This window comes from Lolium perenne, chromosome 1 (assembly GCF_019359855.2).
Source record: "Lolium perenne isolate Kyuss_39 chromosome 1, Kyuss_2.0, whole genome shotgun sequence".
Classification (NCBI taxonomy): Eukaryota; Viridiplantae; Streptophyta; class Magnoliopsida; order Poales; family Poaceae; genus Lolium; species Lolium perenne.
In genome coordinates this window covers 235,433,978-235,451,223 of record NC_067244.2, presented here as the reverse complement: position 1 = coordinate 235,451,223, position 17,246 = coordinate 235,433,978, and the positions used below count along the sequence as shown (strand labels likewise).

Sequence of the window (17,246 nt, the reverse complement as noted above, 5' to 3'; positions counted from 1 at the left end):
GCAGAACGTGAGACAGCCATACAAACATCTGAAATCGTACTCTACTTCATTGTGTAAAAATGTTTGCCTTACATAGTATCAATACAATCCATGCATATACCGAGGAGAAACAATGAAACGTATGATAAACCCATAGCTTAGCGGCGGAAAGAACTACTATAAGGCAGAAACTGAAAATGACATTGCGTTTCGGCCCATGAATTAGCCCAGGCACTCTGATATTATTTTGGTAAATATACAGTTCCAGGGCTCCATCATCTCTGAAAATTTTGGCTCCACATCCTCGCCGTGACACTGTCCCTACGGATTCTTCGTCAACAAGAACAGCAATTATCTTCTCTTTCCCCTCTCCTGCATCAGGAATCTGCAAGCACAAGGGCAAAATTGAGGTCAGTCTCAGTTACCCACTGGCACGCAGAGAATAAAGTACAAACTACCTCAAACATTGCTTCTGTCAAAATGCCCTCCATTATGGATCGTAGACCTCTCGCTCCGGTTTCTCTTGCAGCTGCTTTCTTTGCTATTAGTCTCAAAGCATTTTCAGTAATATGTAACTTGACCTTGTAGAGGAAAAAAATGAACAAAAAAAAATCATGTTTACAAATCATCATAGAGAATTATTTCATCAGAACTTCTGATGCAATCAAATCAAAGACTGACATTATTCATTTTGAACAACTTCTTGTATTGCTTTCCTATTGCATTCTTGGGTTCCCTGAGAACCTGACAAAATGAGAAGAAAAGACTGTCAAGCAGAATCTCCTAGTCCTAGATAGGACAACAAAGCCAATCTCCTAGACTTGGACAGCATAGCATATCTCATAGACTGTAATGATGAGAAAATGATCCTAAATAAAATACACAGGAATGAAACAAACATATGCAGGCATTGTTACCTGAACCAATTGATCTTCAGTGAGATGAGTTAAGCCAACTATTATTGGCAACCTCCCAATGAATTCTGGTGTGAGGCCATATGCAATCAGATCATCGTTCTCGATCTAAGTGAGAAGTTATTGAAGATTATCACTAGTATAATTGTGGGCATAAAAACCTTAGAAGAGTCAGAAAACCACCAATTAAGCTTACATCGTGAAGCAAGCTTGATTCCACAAGAGCATTCGTCAAAGCATGATCCCGCAATTCACCACATATTGGTGTTCCAAAGCCAAAAGGGGAGCGACGATGCCTTGCATAGAACATACTTTTCAGATACGCCATGGAAGTACACATGAAGGATAGTTACAAAAGGTAGAGATTTATTAATTCCAACCATATAACCTTTCTGAGATAATCTTTCCCAACTCAGAGAAGGCACCTCCACAAATGAAGAGTATATTTTTCGTATCAACCTGCAAAAAAAAATTATGTGCATCTAACAGTAGAGTACTTGCATACACACAACTCATCATTGTAACGCAAGGTGCTGATTACACTTTTGAAGTTATTAGTACCTAAAGCCAGCTGCTTGTGACAAAAAGAACAACACTCATATATGATGGTCAGTTAAGTTACTCAGGAAAGCAACAACTATATGTTGAAGACTACCTATGCCATAGCACCATGCGACTTTGGAACTTTTGGTGTTGAACTAATGAAATACTCTTACTGAGCAAGGTAGTAGGCGTTAAAAACAGATTTGAGCAGCTAATCAAAAGTTATAAAGCATAATTACCTCTACATAACCACCGGACGGGCTATCTCGACTTCTTTTTCTTGGCACATTGATCACCTAAGAATGTGAACATGAAACAGCTGTTGTTTAGAAACAAACAAATAGAATATGGTACATGTGAGTTCAGTGTTCAGGAAGCAAAAGAGTGATCAGGATTAGTCACGCTTACACACTGGAAAACACAGTGCTACAATCTTTTTGTAGTTGATCAAATTTCATACTCTTCTAAAAAGCATGTACAACTAAAAGTATAACAATGCCACTTACTGTTCCTTCAAAGATCTTTAAGAGTGCTTGCTGGACACCCTCTCCAGAGACATCCCTCCAGTCCTCCTGACAACCAACCTGAATGTACCAATGGAACCTATTAGCGCAAATGGAATGAGCTCCACTACATGTCACGGTCGTGTGAATAGTGATCAGAACTACTCGTTTTTAAGAACCTGTTTTGCAAGCTTATCAACTTCATCAATGTAGATGATGCCACGCTCTGCAGCTTCGACATTAAAATCCGCAGCCTAGGAGGTAGAAGACATGAGAATGCAATAAGTGTGATCTACTGCATATGATTTCCAAATTGACAAGACTAATATGAATGTTATAAAATACTGTTCCCTTGGGGATGTAGGTGTAGTAGTTAACGTAGCGACACTTTGGTTAAATATAATGGTCACATAAACTAGCAACACTACATTCAGAAAGAAACTGATAGGCTGAATATGTACCACTAGAAGTTTGTAGACGATTGATTCCACGTTTTCACCTGAATACCCAGCCTGAAAGAGAAGTCTATTTGTAGCATCAGAAAGAAGAAAGAAGCATTGACAGTCAGCTTCCTGATTTGCTGCCAATATATGTTTGTTATAAGAACCAATGGGCGAAAGAGAACCTGCGTAATCGCTGTTGCATCAGCAATCACGAACGGCACATTCGCGAAGCGAGCTAATGTTTTCGCCAGCAGTGTTTTACCTGTTGAGAGAAATAAAAATACTCCAATCGCAATTCACATTAGGAAGCAAAAAACATCACATTACAACAGCCAAGTATTAAAACCTGATCCAGTTGGCCCAATCAGAAGGATGTTACTCTTTTCGAGTTCAGTATCGTCGTTGCCACTGGTGCTAACATTACGACCTGCGGAGGTTTTCGACGAACTAGATCGATCACCAAAAGTGAAATTCCGTAGTTAGTATCGCCAAGTGCGCTTGGAACCAATGAGAATTCAGTCGGGAGAAGGGCATAATCTAACCACTTATTGGAGGAGGGCTCGTTGTATATCCTCTTGTAGTGATTGTGCACGGCGACGCAGAGCACCTGCAGAACCAATTCATCTGCTAAATCCGTGGCTTAAAGTAGAGCTATAGAAGAAATTATGCACAGAACTTAACACAATCTATGCACACAACTTAACACAATCGTGCTGATTCTGCAACTAAGCGCAGACATGGTTCTTTGCTACTTGTGCACGAGCAGGCAGCAGAGCGTCAGCATCAGCACCAGCCGGACTGGGGGACGGCAAGAGGAGGTGATCGATATTGGGCTAACCTTTTTGGCCTTGTCTTGGCCGACGACGAATTGGTCGAGCCCCCTGCGGATCTCCTTGGGCGTCGGGAACCGCGGCGGCGGCGGCGACTTGGACGGCGCCGTCCCGGAGTAGTAGCAGGAGGAGGAGGGCGCCCGCACGGCTAAGGGGGGCACCCGTGCCGGCCGTGCGGCGGCGCGGGTGGACAGGAGGAGGCGGCGAGCGGCCGCCGCGTACATGACGAGGACACGGTCAGCAAAGCAGCCGCCGGACGGGGAGCGAGCTATCTCCTAGTTCGCCGCGGCTGTTGGAACAGCAGGTCCGCGATTTGACTTTGCCGCCACTGCCGAACTGTGTCGCCGATGCCGGCCGCCGGCGCGGTACTACAGATGCCTATAGAGCAGGGGGACGGGCTCACGGTGCGAAACATTGCGACAATTTTCACTCAGTGGCAACGACGATCTATATTGAGTTATTGACAAACTCGGCATGACAAGAGAACCAAATAATCACAAGTTAAACAGAGAGGGAATTCTAGCGGCATCGATGCCCTGTTTTCCTTATGCAAAGATTCAATACATTCCACCCATACATAAAACAGGCAATCATGGCATCGCAATTCGCATATTATATCATCCCATCAAGGTCTTTAACTAAGTATTCGACAAATTATTGTGCCTCATCATCGAATTTACCGAGATGTATATGTAATTCACCAGCACCAAGAATAATACTTCTGAACACGAAACTTCCTCATCAGATCACAAAAAAACCGATTGGCTAACAGTCTCCAACTCGTAGTCGACGAAACGTGGACTGAAAGGCAGTCGTCGCTCAGACTTGGTAGCCCGTGAAGGTGAATCCCCGGCCGGCGATCTCACCAAGGCAGAACCACCCGTACAACTCGAGGCCAAACAGCGCGGCGATGCCAGCGTGCTCCACGTTCAGGTCATTCCTGTTCTTCCACAGCTGCTTCACTTGGCTGGTCTCCTTCCAGAACGATTCGTAGCGGCCAGGAAGGCTGCAAGAACAAGAAAAAGTGTCAGTAAGCAGACACAGTTGAAGACTCAGGTTGCAGCTCATTACGTAAAACATGTAGATGTGAAATTATGCAAAGAGTCGCTGTCTTTTGAGAATTATTTTGAATACAACAGATGCAGATCATGCAGTTCTAGAGTGCAGTTCAGGAAATCTGAATGTACAGATTTAGACAAGAATATAGCGGTTGCAACAAGTCAGAATGCAATTCCCCCATCATACATAACAGTATACTTTAGTATCATGAACAAAACAGAATTACACCAAACTAAGACATTGTTTACGATAATAGATAAACTGAAGTCATAATTGCCTTCTATTACACTATGAAATCCGATCAGAGCAAAAATGAGAATTGAAGACGTAACCAACAATCAGTAATAGTGTTTCTCACATGGTCTAGCTAGTTAAACCAAACACCTACATCCAAATGTTTCTGGCATCAACTTGACCTCTAAGTCCAACCCACATGACTATATGAAAACCTACAATTCATCTTCCACTTTCCAATCTAAGAAGTCAAGCATCATCAGTCTGAAATTACAACCACAAGAAAGACCATTGGAGTGGAATAATAAATACATAGATTGGTAGTCATTATCAATCTCTCCAGCTACTGGAACCATGTCTATTGCTCAAACAAATTAAACCATATTTTTTATCTTGTAGAGAACATTGGTTCCATACTTTACTGGCGATGAAAAGTTCGGTCAGGCCACTCCAGGTAACGTAATGTACAATTAGTTTATCCGTGAATAAGCCACAAGTCAATAAAGACTCTGCCATGTTTAGAATATCAACAGTACTTTTCAGAATATAAAGTGATAATCTTTGCAAATCAGTCAGTCTTTTGGAGGATTTTTTGAACTGCACATATCAAATAACAGATGCTGATTCTGCAGTTCTAGTCTTCTACAGCACAATCGTAATTTGAATGCAGAGATTAAGACAAGAGTTTCACGGTTGCAAGTCAGAATGCAATTACCCCACATATACAGTATTCATCATGAACAAAACATAATTACCAAACTAAGGCATTTGTTCACATTCACAATGATAGAAAAAATGAAGTTATAAATTATAATTAGAGCCTTCTATTACACTATGAAATCCGAAAAGAGTAAAATGAGAATTGAAGACATAACCGACAATCACTGATAGTGTTTCTCACATGGTCTAGCTAGTTAAACCAAAACTAGCTCCAAAATGTTTCTGACATCAACTTGACCTCCATTTTTATATGTAAGGCCACTATCAAAAATACATTTTGCCAATATGTAAGGCCACTAACACTAATTGAGGCAAAATTGATTAGATTTCTACCTAGGATGATGCTTATTAATGCGAAAGTTGCATGTAACCATAGAGAAAGATGCATCACATGTGATATGCTTAATTAACCAGGGACAAGAGACCACTCCCACACAATTAATCATGACATTTATTAGTTGGTTGTGTTTTTCTTGATACCTGGAATGTGGGTTTGTGGCCTTACATATAAAAAAGGGAGGAAGTATGTAAAACATGTAGACGTGAAATTATGCAGTCCCATAAATGCAACGAGTATCTGTCTTTTGAGGATCTTTTTAGTTGCAAGTACCAAACAACAGATGCTGATTATGCAGTTCTAGAGCACAGCTCAGTAATTTGAATGTAGAGATCTAGAGAAGAGTGTAGCAGTTGCAAGAAGTCAGAATGGCAATTACCCGATCATATACAACAGTAGTATACTGTATTATCATGAACAAAACATAATACCAAACTAAGACATTGTTTACAGATACTAAATGGAAGTCGTAATTAGAGAGCCTTCTATTACATTATGAAATCTAAAGAGAGTAAAAAGGAAAAATAAAGACAAAACTTACAAACAGAAACAGTGTTTCTCACATGGCCTAGGTAGTGAAACCAAACCTACATAAAAAATGTTTCTTACATCAACTTGACCTCCAACCCACATGACTACATGAAAACCTAAAATTCATTGTCCACTTTCCAATCAATGCCCAGTTCTTTTGCCAGCTTGAAAAGTAAGCTGCCCCTCCCCAGCTTCTTCAATAAGCCACCCATCTTATTACTTGGGGCTTCTGAACTAGTGTTATCCCATGCTTAATTTAGAAGCTCCAAGTAATAAGGCGGATGGCTTATAGGAGAAGCTGGGGAGGGGGGAGCTTATTTTTTAAGCCAGCAAAATAACTGGCATATGCACTCAAACATCATCAATCTGAACTTACAACCAGAAGAAAGACCATTGGAGCTGCAGTGGAAACATAAATACATTGATTGCTAGTCATTATCAACGTCTCCAGCTACTGGAGCCATGTCTACTGCTCGACAAAATTAAACCAGATTTTCAATCCTGTGGAGTACTTTTATTACACTATGAAATCTTAAGAGAGTAAAAAGGAAAAAGTAAAGACATAACTGACAAGCAGAAACAGTGTTTATCACATGGTCTAGGCGTCTAGCTAGTGAAACCAAACCTACACCAAAAATGTTTCTGACATCAACTTGACCTCCAACCCACATGTCTGACTATATGAAAACCTACAATTCATCTTCCACTTGCCAATCCAAGCACTCAAGTATCATCAGTCTGAACTTACAACCACAAGAAAGACCATTGAAGCCCACAGTGGAATCATACATACATAGATTTCTAGTCATTATCAATCTCTCCAGCTACGAGAACCATGTCTATTTGCTCAGAAAAAAACTAAACCAAGATTTTCAACCAAGTATAGAACATTGGCACATCAACTCCAGTTCTTTATATTGTAATTTCATACTTTACTGGCGATGAAAAGTTCGGTCAGGCCACTCCAGGTAAGGTAATACCTAATTAGTTCATTCGTGAGCATGCCACAAGTCAATAAAGAGGTAGCATAATCAGACTTTGCTATGTTTATAATATCAACAGTACTTTTCAGAATATAAAGTGATAATTTTTTTTACAAATCAGCGCACCATTCAGACCTAAACTATACGAATCAAGGTCAATAGGTCATACATTGAACAGATATCACATAACCCAAGCAATACTCTGACCTGGGACACTGTCTTTTTTTACATACATAACACCACGGATTACAGCTTCAGAAATACTATAGGTTTGACAAAAACCGAATCACGAAGAAACCGCATCGCAATCTACCGCTAGGGGCACCCAGATAGGGACCACGAGATCGACGGAGCAGAGAGTGGGAGGGAGAGGGTGGTCGCACCTGGCGAGGCGGGTGTAGAAGAGCTGCTTGGAGAGCTCCTGGCACTTCTCGACGGTGGGCGGGTCCACGACGTACTGCTTGTTCTTCTCGAGGAGGTTCTTGGAGTAGGCGCACCCGTGCTTGGCCACGAACCTCGTCGCCTCGCAGGCCTTGCCCTGCAGCTGCGCCAGCTTCGACCCCAGCGCCGCCATGGATCTGCTGCTGCTTCCTCGGCCGCGACGGCTCCTGCAGGCAATGTGGTGAGGTGAGATCGCGGGTGCGGATTCGGGGTCGGGGGCTTGGAAAAGGAATGGATTTTACCTGTGGGGATGGGAGGGGGAGACGGAGGAGATCGGAGAAGGCGGCGGCGCGTGTGGTGCTTTTTCTTTGGGAAGGGGGCGGCTTTTGGGAGGGCGGAGGAAGGGTTTTCTTGTCTTGGGGAAGAGGTCAATGCTGCTTTAGTTCTGTTCGTGTGAATTATACGATTCCTATCGGGCGTTTTGGAATTGCGAATTCAAAATAGACTTTTTTTGACATAAAAAGTTCTGATTTATGACGCAAATCATTCGACTTAATAAGTTGCTTCTGACAAGTTGCATGGCCACTTTTATTAAGTTGCTTCTTGATCCTTAGTAAAGTTAATTTTTAATCACAGTTTCGCTATACAAGCATGTGCTAGGCATTTTTACTTTTCTGTATAGACAATCATGCAAATGATTTAGTTGCTCAACTCATCTAACTAAGATCGCACGACACTTTAATTGAGTTTTGAGAGTTTTTCATACATGTTACTTTGCTAAAGAAAACAAGTTGTCTAGGTTTCATACTTTCTTTTTTAGGTCAAGTTATCTGTATTTTAGTTTCTGTTAAGTTGGTCAGTGTTTACTGGTAAATTGTATACAAAGTAGCTAGTAAGGTGCTGGCCGCTTACTGATAAGTTGTATACAAAGTAGCTACTAAGGTGTTCGCCGCTTCCTGTTAAGTTGTGTACAAAGTAGCTCCTAAATTGTTGACAAAGAAGTTCTTAAGTTGCACCTTATTTGCTCCTAAGTCCCCCCCCCCCCCCTCACTCCGCACACACACACACAAGAAAACCTAAGTTTTGCAGGTAAGAAGGTCTATGTTGCATATTTTGATGCTTTACCAACCATGGCGGTATTATTATGAGAATTCACTTCAATGTCCTACCAATGTTCAGACTCTAAGTATGAGTTGAATTAGTAATTAACCAAAAGGTTCAAAAAGATTGAGAAAATAACCCCGAATAAAGAAGATTATGAGAAATCCCCCGAGTAAAGAAGATTTGAATTAGATGGCGATGAAATTCACAAAAAGGGAAATGATTTAAATGGTGTCAAAGTTTCATGCCGATGCTGGTCTGCACTTGACAACTAAATGTTGTTGGACTATATAAAGAATACTTAGCTGGGATTTGATGCATTTGTTTGGGTTGAGCTCATTGGATAGTATGGTTGGTTCTAGCACACCTGACATGACACAACAAAACAACAGAATGAAAGAAGCCCTTTCACAAATAGTAGGGCAAACTAGGAGAAAGGAACCCCTTCCTCCCTAGGACGGCACACTCCTCTGTGCCACATGTTACAAGCTTAGAGCATCTCCAGCCGTCTTCCCGGGAAGGTCCCCAGGACCATTTTTTCATCCGGATGGACGAAAATGGCACAGTCGCGCCGCCGGAACCTCGTTTTCGCCCGGATTTGGGCTTTCATTCGTCCGGCAAGCCCATGTCATCACCAGCTCCTCGGGGAGCGCTCGAGGACTCCGGACGAAACAAAAGCGCGGGAAACATTGAGAAAAATTCCCGCGCGGATGGTGGCCCCGACTTGTCGGTGACAGAGGCAAATCGTCTTCCGCGCGCTTCAAAAGCCTGCCGCCGGTCAGACTTCGCTGGACGCGTAGCTTCCACAGGGCGTCGCCTCGGATTCACGCGCGGCTCACTCTATTTATCGCGGAACCTACCGCATTTGGCCGCATTCAGCACCGCTGTCTCCCTCCTCTCCCTAGCCATGTCTTCTCTCCCCAATCCGCCTCCACCAGCGAGCAATGGCGGGCCACGGCGCGGCGAACAACGGGTTCGGCCGTCGTTCCCACACCAGTGGGAGGCGGGACTCCTGCACATGGCGAGCTACCCGGCGCTGCCGGACTTCCGCGTGCCCGGAGGATGGTGCCTGAGCGCGGGGGGAGTCCCGATCCCGCCGCTTCCGGTGGGAGGCGACGAGCTTGACGCCGCTATTGACGCTGTGCGGGTCACCCTCACCGAGGAGCAGCGCACGGAGGAGCGGTACCACGCCGACAACTACGACGCCTAGAACGAGTTCTTCCGTCTCCGGCACGAACGGGAACTCGCAGCGTACGACGGTCCCCCTGTCAACACCCGGATTTTTAAGTCCAGATGCCTATTATGCCATACATCGCAATCCCAGGAATAATGTTTTTGCGAGACATAATAGTAAGTAGCATAGAGTCATCATTTATTACAACACATATTGTCTTACAACCATAGATCACATGATCCAATATTACACGAATATAATGTTCAACATCACAAATAGTAGCGGAAGCGAAGTAGTAGTGGACTATCTATTCCACAGGCAACGCTTGACGTTAGAAGACGATCCTAGTTATCGTAGACGTCCTGCTGTCCGTCATCCTGATACTGGTGCTCTCCTTCATAGTCTGGCATTTGAATAGCCAGGGCAAAGCCATGAGTACTTTTAAAGTACTCGCAAACTAACTTAACCCTAATTACTCATTAAGTGTAATAAGGGGGTGCTAAGCTCTAGGTTTATTTGCATAAAGCCAAGTTTTAGTTTAGTAAACCTTTAGCAAAGCCTTATCATGTGCTAGACTAACTCAAGTGGGAACATTAGTGTCATTCCCACGATTCATTATGGTTCACCATAATATTACCTCTTAATCCACCATTCATTTCAAAATGTTTTAATGATAACGGAGATAGTATGGCCTTTCCAATCGTCCGTAACCGTGGACACGGCTATTCGAATAGATTTAACACTCTGCAGAGGTTGTACTCTTGTGCCACAACTTTTGATTTCATCCGTCGAGGATAACCCCGAATCATCGTAACACAGTACGCGGATCATCAATCGAAACCTTTCACTTATATATGCTAGTATGAGCACCTCTCCCCATGAGCTTGGCCTCCCGGTGAAAACCGCAGTCAACCCGGGAACTGCACAGGGCTTGGGCCGTACATTCACCTCATTTTAACATCATTCCACACTTAACGGAGGCAGCCTCGGCGTAACCCCTATGATGTTTGTTTAGAGGGAACCCATACTAAAATACACAAGTTTCTAGTTAAGCCCTACCCATAATCAGGTATTGTGGGGGTACTTGTATAATTGGAAGGGTATCGCATTCAGACCCAATCATCAATTTTATCAAAAATCACTATCTTCTCTTGTTCACATCCACCTTCACTTTACTTTCTTTCAAAGTTATTTCACTTCACCATGTTCCCATCTAGAGTAGTCAATTTTAGTTGATTAGCACTAGCAACTATATGAGGGGTGCTATCTAGCTTTGAGTGGTGCTAATCTATTCCAAGTATTGTTCCACTCTAGACCAAGTGAATCATAAATCAAAAAGTACTTTGAGATAAAAAGCAGAGTAAAATTGTAAGTAAAAACATGGGATAGGTAATACATAAAAGTAAAATGTGATGGTGCCTTTGCTCTTGTAGAGCTAAGCACTTGTGTTTAGCAAGGGTTAGCTTGCCTTGAGCTGAGTAGTTATCGAAGTTCTCTTCTTCTTCCTGAGAGTAGGCCTCCTCCTCTTGATATTCCTCGTTACTAGCATCTATATACGAATACGAGGTATAAATACTAAACCAAACTCACATACTAAACTAGAAACACTCAAAAGAGTTCACACTCTAGTCCTATTATCAATCAAACATGACATGGTGGGTTATTTGATGAATTCTTATTTAGGAGAAAATAATTTCCTCTCATTATTCTTATTTCTTGGATTTGGTATGTAGATCCTTAGAGGAATTCATTTCTTCACATTACATCTTATTAAGATTTAATCTCTTCCTATAATAATAAGGTATGAAATATAGGTTGACCCAAGGTCAACATTTCATATCTATTATATGTGAGTATAATTTAATTGAGGTGCTACTCTTCACATAGTTTTAAAACTTAACATGTAAATGAATTAAAATCTCTAAGTAATAATTCTCAAGGGTTCATTAGCCTAAGTCATTCCCCCTGGTTATATTACTTAGGATCAAGATTTAAATGAGAGAGTAGCTCTCATAGTATTTGTTAAATTTGAATTCCAAGTTGAATTGTTCTAGAATTGACTACATAGCCATTTTATTTGATCTAGTCCATGATCATACAAATAACATGTCTATATTATTACATAATCAATTAGAGGACATCATTTGTGATTTATTAGAATTGGAATCAATTCAAAATCCATTCTGGTTAAATTTTAAATAAAGTTTGAATGTTTAAAAGTCCCTATCTTGTCGTTTTTATCAAATTAATTCTACTATGAATTTGGAAGTGGGGCCAGTGGCATTGGATAGATAAATTCATGGGCTTTCCAACAGTATAAAGTTTGCTAAATTTGGTTTGGCAGATTTCAAACTATTCAAATTTTACTAAACTATCAGCAGGGCAATTTGAATAAAGATTAAATCCAGTTTGAATAGGTGGGCTAGGCGGGAAACGTTACTGGGCCGAAACGAGTTTAAATTCTACTTCGCAGCCCAACAAGCAACCGGTGCGGGTGGGCTGCCCTGACGAGGTGGGGGCCACCTGTCAGCGGCTCTTTAAACGCCGAAGCGGTACGCGAAATAGAAACCGTTGGATTAGAATGAGATCCGACGGCGTGTGAACGTCGTCGTCTCCGGCGAGAGGCGGGCACACTGGCGGCGAGCCTAGGGGGTGGGAGGGAGTACCAGGCCGTTGCAGGAGTCTGGCAGAGTGCGCGGGGAAGTGGAAGTAGATGGGGAAGCCCTGGAAGCAGCGGCGGCGCTCGGGGAAGCGCCAATCGATGCAGAGCTTCTGCGGGCTCCGACGGACTTGAGCTCGCGATTCGAGCAGCTCCGGCGAGGACTGATGAAATTGATGGGTGGAGGAGGCTCAGTGAGGAGAGGGGAGTGGATTGTGTGAAGAGAAGGGGTGCCGATCGTCGCTATTTATAGAGGTAGGGAGGAGGCCGAGTGTGCTGTGGAGGAGCGGCCATGGCGCGGCGCTTCTGGCGCTCCAAGGGGCAAGTGAAGGACGGCTAGAGATAGGCGGTGTCCTGGCGATGCTCAACGGCTAGCTGGCGCAGCGAATGGGTGAAGGAATCGTTCAGGGTTTCGTTTCGAGTGCTGCGGTACCCGCGGTACTTCGCCGGCGAGGACGACGGTGACGAGGCCTCTGCGCGTGCTCGAGCATGTCTAGCGGGTAGAGGGCGAGGAGTAGCTGCTCAACGTCGCGGTAGGGATGCAGGGCGAGGACGGTAGCGATCGAGTGGGCGACGCAATCGCGCGGCCAAGCGCGCTCACCGCGTGCACGGGCGTGTGCTGGCAAGGTTTTGGACGCGGGCGTTCCGGCCAATGGGGTGCGTTGGCGATCGATCAAGCGGTACTAGCGTGATCCTTGTGCTCCAGAGATGCTCGAAGACAAGGGGAAGAGTTGAGAGGGAGGCCAGAGATAGGGATGCCCAAAGGTGGCCGAGGTACATGTCATGACATTGTTTTAGTGCTTTTCCTCTCCTTTAAACGATGGTGCAAGTACCTGGCTCGATGCAGGAGACTCAGAGGAGCAACAATGATGAAGATTAGAAAGGGGTTTAGGCTATGGTCCAAAAGATAAAGGGCTGTGTTGTTTTTCCAAATCAATGCCTGCCAGGTGTTTGTTTAAATGGCCGCATGAATTCAAATTTTGAATTTCGAAATTCTCTTTGGTGGATCTCTAACATATTAAATATAGGTTAGTTTGGTGGTGGTTAGGTTTAATTTGAAGTTGAAATGCAAAGTTTCAAATTTGGGGGTAATCTTCTTTTTCTTCTCAGATCCCACTTTGGCAATTTAATTCTGGTCAACCCAGTCAACTCTAGCCATGGTGGTCAACATGAAAAGTACTCACCTTGACATGGTCTTGGATGACATGGCTTTAGTTGACAAAGTTTAGTTTAGGTTTCAAGAAATAGAGGGGTGCAAAGTAGGGAAGAAAATATTTTTGCCACATATGACCATTATCATATGTAGTTGAGTTTTGAATTTTTCCTTGATTTGAATTTGATTTCTTTGGTGCATTTGTGTTTGTTTGAGTTATATATGAGTTTTAGAAACCATAGAGCAATCAAATATGGCTTAGGGTGAGGATTTGCATTTTGGTATGAGGTGTATGTAAGAGAGAAATGAATTTTTTCCATTTTTTCCATTTCTTCTTCGATTAGGGTTTAGTGATCTTTGTTAGGGTTCAAAATGGCACTTGATCATTATACTAACACTCATCATGGCAATTGCACAAAAGGACTTCACTCAAATGCATGAAACTATATGTGGCACTTAATGCATATAAAAAGTTTTTGTTAATTGCAAAATTTGAACTTTGTGAAATTTTCTTTCTTGCTCTTTATTATTGAAACTTGGGATGTTACAAACCCTTCCCCCTTACAAAAGATCTCATCCCGAGATCTGAGAAAACTAGGTACTAAAGAGATCTGGGTACTCAGTCCTCATAAAGTCTTCTCTCTCCCAAGTGGCTTCCTCTTCGGTGTGGTTACTCCATTGGATCTTCAGAAACTTGATACTTCGGGTACGGGTAGTTCTGAAGGCTTCTTCCAGGATGCGAATAGGTACTTCGCGGTATGTCAGATCTGAGTTGATATCCACAGCTCGATGGTCGATGTTCTTGAAAACCTCGGTCTTCTCAGGTACCTCTAAACACTTCCGGAGTAGAGATATGTGAAACACATTGTGCACCGCTGACATTTCTTCTGGTAACTCCAGTTGATAGGATACTTCTCCTCGGCGACTCAGGACTTTGAAAGGTCCGACATATCGGGGTGCAAGCTTTCCTCTAAGCTGGAATCTCTGCATTCCTTTAAGGGGGGACACTTTGAGATATACAAAATCTCCGATCTCGAAGGTCATCTCTCGGCGCCTCTTGTTGGCGTAACTCTTTTGTCTTGATTGTGCTGTCTTGAGATACTCGCGGATCTTGTGAACCTTCTCTTCCGCTTCACGGAGAATATCTGGTCCAAAGACTTGACTCTCTCCGACTTCCGACCAATTCAGGGGAGTACGGCACTTTCTTCCGTACAAGGCTTCAAAGGGGGCCATCTGCAGGCTGGCCTGATAACTGTTGTTGTACGAGAATTCTGCGTACGGCAAGCAGTCTTCCCACTTGGATCCATACTCTAGTACACAAGCTCTCAACATATCTTCTAGTATCTGGTTGACTCGCTCAGTCTGTCCATCCGTCTGCGGGTGATAGGCTGTGCTGAAATTCAGCCGAGTTCCGAGTCCTTCATGTACCTTCTGCCAGAATCTGGAGGTGAATTGTGATCCTCTATCAGATACTATCGACTTCGGTGTTCCGTGTAGGCTGACTATCCGAGAGATATATAACTCTGCTAGTCTTGGTCCTTGATAGGTGGTCTTGACGGGGATGAAATGGGCGACTTTGGTCAACCTGTCGACCACTACCCAGATAGAATCATTTCCTTTATTAGACTTGGGCAGTCCGGTGATGAAGTCCATTCCTACGGAATCCCACTTCCATTCGGGAATCTGTAGGGGTTGCAACAGTCCTGCGGGGCGTTGATGTTCTGCTTTGACTCTTTGACAGATGTCACACTTGGCGATGTAGCTTCCAATTTCTCTCTTCATTCCATGCCACCAGAATTGTTCCTTCAAATCCTGGTACATCTTGGTCCCTCCGGGGTGAATGGAGTATAGGGTGTCGTGAGCTTCTTTCAGAATAACTTGCTTCAATTCTGAGTCTGACGGCACGCAAAGGCGCTTGTTATACCATAGCACTCCTTCTTCATCTACGGTGAATCCCGGTGCTTTTCCGGCGGCTATTTGGTTCTTGATTCCGTCAATGCTAGTATTTCCTTTCTAAGCTTCCTTGATCTGACTAATCAGGGTGGGTTGGAGTTCAATGCTGGCGAGATATCCTTCGCTAACCAGTTCAAGCCTAAACTGTTCAAACTCTTCAAACAGGCTGGGTTGCTCAGTTGCTAACATGGAGTTTAACTGACACGGCAGTCTACTCAGAGCATCTGCTACCACATTGGCCTTGCCGGGGTGATAGTGGATTTCCATGTCGTAATCCTTGATTAACTCTATCCATCTGCGCTGTCTCATATTCAGCTCCTTCTGCGTGAAGATATACTTCAGGCTCTTGTGATCCGAGTAAACCTCGCATCGATTACCCATGAGGTAATGACGCCATACTTTCAGTGCTAACACCACCGCTGCTAGCTCTAAGTCATGGGTTGGATAGTTCTGTTCATGCCGCTCACTGTCTTGACAGGTAAGATATTACTTTGCCTTCTTGCATCAGCACACATCCAAGACCAATCTTGGAGGCGTCGCAGTACACATCAAAGGGCTTGGTAATGTCCGGCATAACCAGTATTGGGGCTGTTGTCAATCTTAGCTTGAGCTGTTGAAAGCTCTCTTCACACTTGTCGGTCCATTCGAACTTCCGGTCCTTCTTCAACAATTGAGTCATCGGTCTTGCTATGCTCGAGAATCCTTCAACGAATCGGCGGTAGTATCCCGCCAATCCGAGAAATGCACGGACCTCGGTCTGAGTGGTTGGGGCTTTCCATTCTTCAACAGTCTTGATTTTTGCGGGGTCAACGGCAATTCCTCCGGCTGACAAGATATGCCCCAAGAATCCTACTTCTTTCAACCAGAACTCACACTTACTGAACTTGGCATACAACTGATGCTCCCGAAGGGTATCTAATACCACTTCCAAATGTTGCTCATGCTCTTCTTCGGACTTGGAGTATATGAGGATGTCGTCGATGAAGACAACGACAAACTTGTCCAGGAAGTTCATGAAGATCTTATTCATGAGATTCATGAAGTAAGCGGGGGCATTGGTCAATCCAAATGACATGACATTGTATTCATACAATCCATATCTGGTGGTAAAGGCAGTTTTGGGGATATCGGTGGCACGAATCTTCAGCTGATGGTATCCTGTCCGCAGATCAATCTTCGAGAATACTTGGGCTCCGGTCAGCTGGTCAAACAGATCTTCTATCTTAGGCAACGGATACTTGTTCTTGATGGTGACATCGTTGAGTTTACGATAGTCCGTAACCAAACGAGTGGCACCGTCCTTTTTATCCACAAACAAAACTGGCGATCTCCAAGGTGACGCACTTGGTTGAATCAGACCTTTGAATAGCATATCATCCAGTTGCTTCTTCAGTTCCACTAACTCTGCCGGGTTCATGTTGTAAGCTCTCTGGGCTATAGGTCCAGTTTCGGGGATTAACTCGATGATAAACTCGATATCCCGATCTGGGGGTATACCAGGTAGATCATCCGGAAACACATCAGGATATCGACAAACTACCCTGATCTGATCCAAGGTGGGTTTGGCTAGGCTTTGGTTACAAGTGAATTTTCGGGGCATCCTTTCAGATATGTGTTCAACTATTATTCCGGTGCTACTAGTCATGGTGATGGCCTTCTTGGCACAATCAATCAGTCCATGATGTTTCGCCATCCAGTCCATTCCGAGGACTACTTCCAAACCTTTGGCTCCCAGAACAATCAAATTTG

The 17,246-nt window shown here is 43.6% G+C and overlaps 2 protein-coding genes across 3 annotated transcripts; both read right to left on the bottom strand.

Moving 5' to 3' along the window:
* Nucleotides 1-23: 23 nt before the first annotated feature.
* On the bottom strand, nt 24-3,649 carry LOC127325731 (CLP protease regulatory subunit CLPX1, mitochondrial). Of its 2 annotated transcripts, XM_051352554.2 has the most exons (14): nt 3,221-3,646; nt 2,925-2,989; nt 2,729-2,829; nt 2,565-2,644; nt 2,401-2,451; nt 2,119-2,193; nt 1,943-2,020; nt 1,676-1,732; nt 1,282-1,352; nt 1,090-1,189; nt 897-1,001; nt 661-723; nt 438-560; nt 24-364 (listed from the first exon to the last, which is right to left on the bottom strand). In XM_051352554.2, exons 1-14 carry the CDS (start codon nt 3,434-3,436, stop codon nt 47-49), a joined length of 1,503 nt encoding a protein of 500 aa, XP_051208514.1. In that variant the 5' UTR covers nt 3,437-3,646; the 3' UTR covers nt 24-46. The 2 variants fall into 2 exon arrangements, with proteins under 2 accessions (XP_051208514.1, XP_051208520.1); XM_051352560.2 differs by lacking the exon at nt 661-723 and having other exon boundaries at nt 3,221-3,649.
* A 156-nt stretch (nt 3,650-3,805) lies between these two features.
* Nucleotides 3,806-7,891, bottom strand: LOC127325760 (uncharacterized). The gene is made up of 3 exons (XM_051352583.2): nt 7,760-7,891; nt 7,460-7,684; nt 3,806-4,218 (listed from the first exon to the last, which is right to left on the bottom strand). Exons 2-3 carry the CDS (start codon nt 7,648-7,650, stop codon nt 4,032-4,034), a joined length of 378 nt encoding a protein of 125 aa, XP_051208543.1. The 5' UTR covers nt 7,651-7,684; nt 7,760-7,891; the 3' UTR covers nt 3,806-4,031.
* Between the last annotated feature and the right edge of the window lie 9,355 nt (nt 7,892-17,246).

Excerpts from the sequence above, each read along its gene's own strand:
- LOC127325731 (XM_051352554.2), bottom strand. The coding sequence starts at position 3,436 with ATGTACGCGGCGGCCGCTCGCCGCCTCCTCCTGTCCACCCGCGCCGCC. Across the intron at positions 2,830-2,924 it reads GAGCCCTCCTCCAATAAGTG|TTCGTCGAAAACCTCCGCAG; the intron begins GTTAGATTATGC and ends TGATCGATCTAG. Across the intron at positions 561-660 it reads AGTTGTTCAAAATGAATAAT|GTCAAGTTACATATTACTGA; the intron begins GTCAGTCTTTGA and ends TTCCTCTACAAG.
- LOC127325760 (XM_051352583.2), bottom strand. The coding sequence starts at position 7,650 with ATGGCGGCGCTGGGGTCGAAGCTGGCGCAGCTGCAGGGCAAGGCCTGC. Across the intron at positions 4,219-7,459 it reads TTCTACACCCGCCTCGCCAG|CCTTCCTGGCCGCTACGAAT; the intron begins GTGCGACCACCC and ends TTGTTCTTGCAG.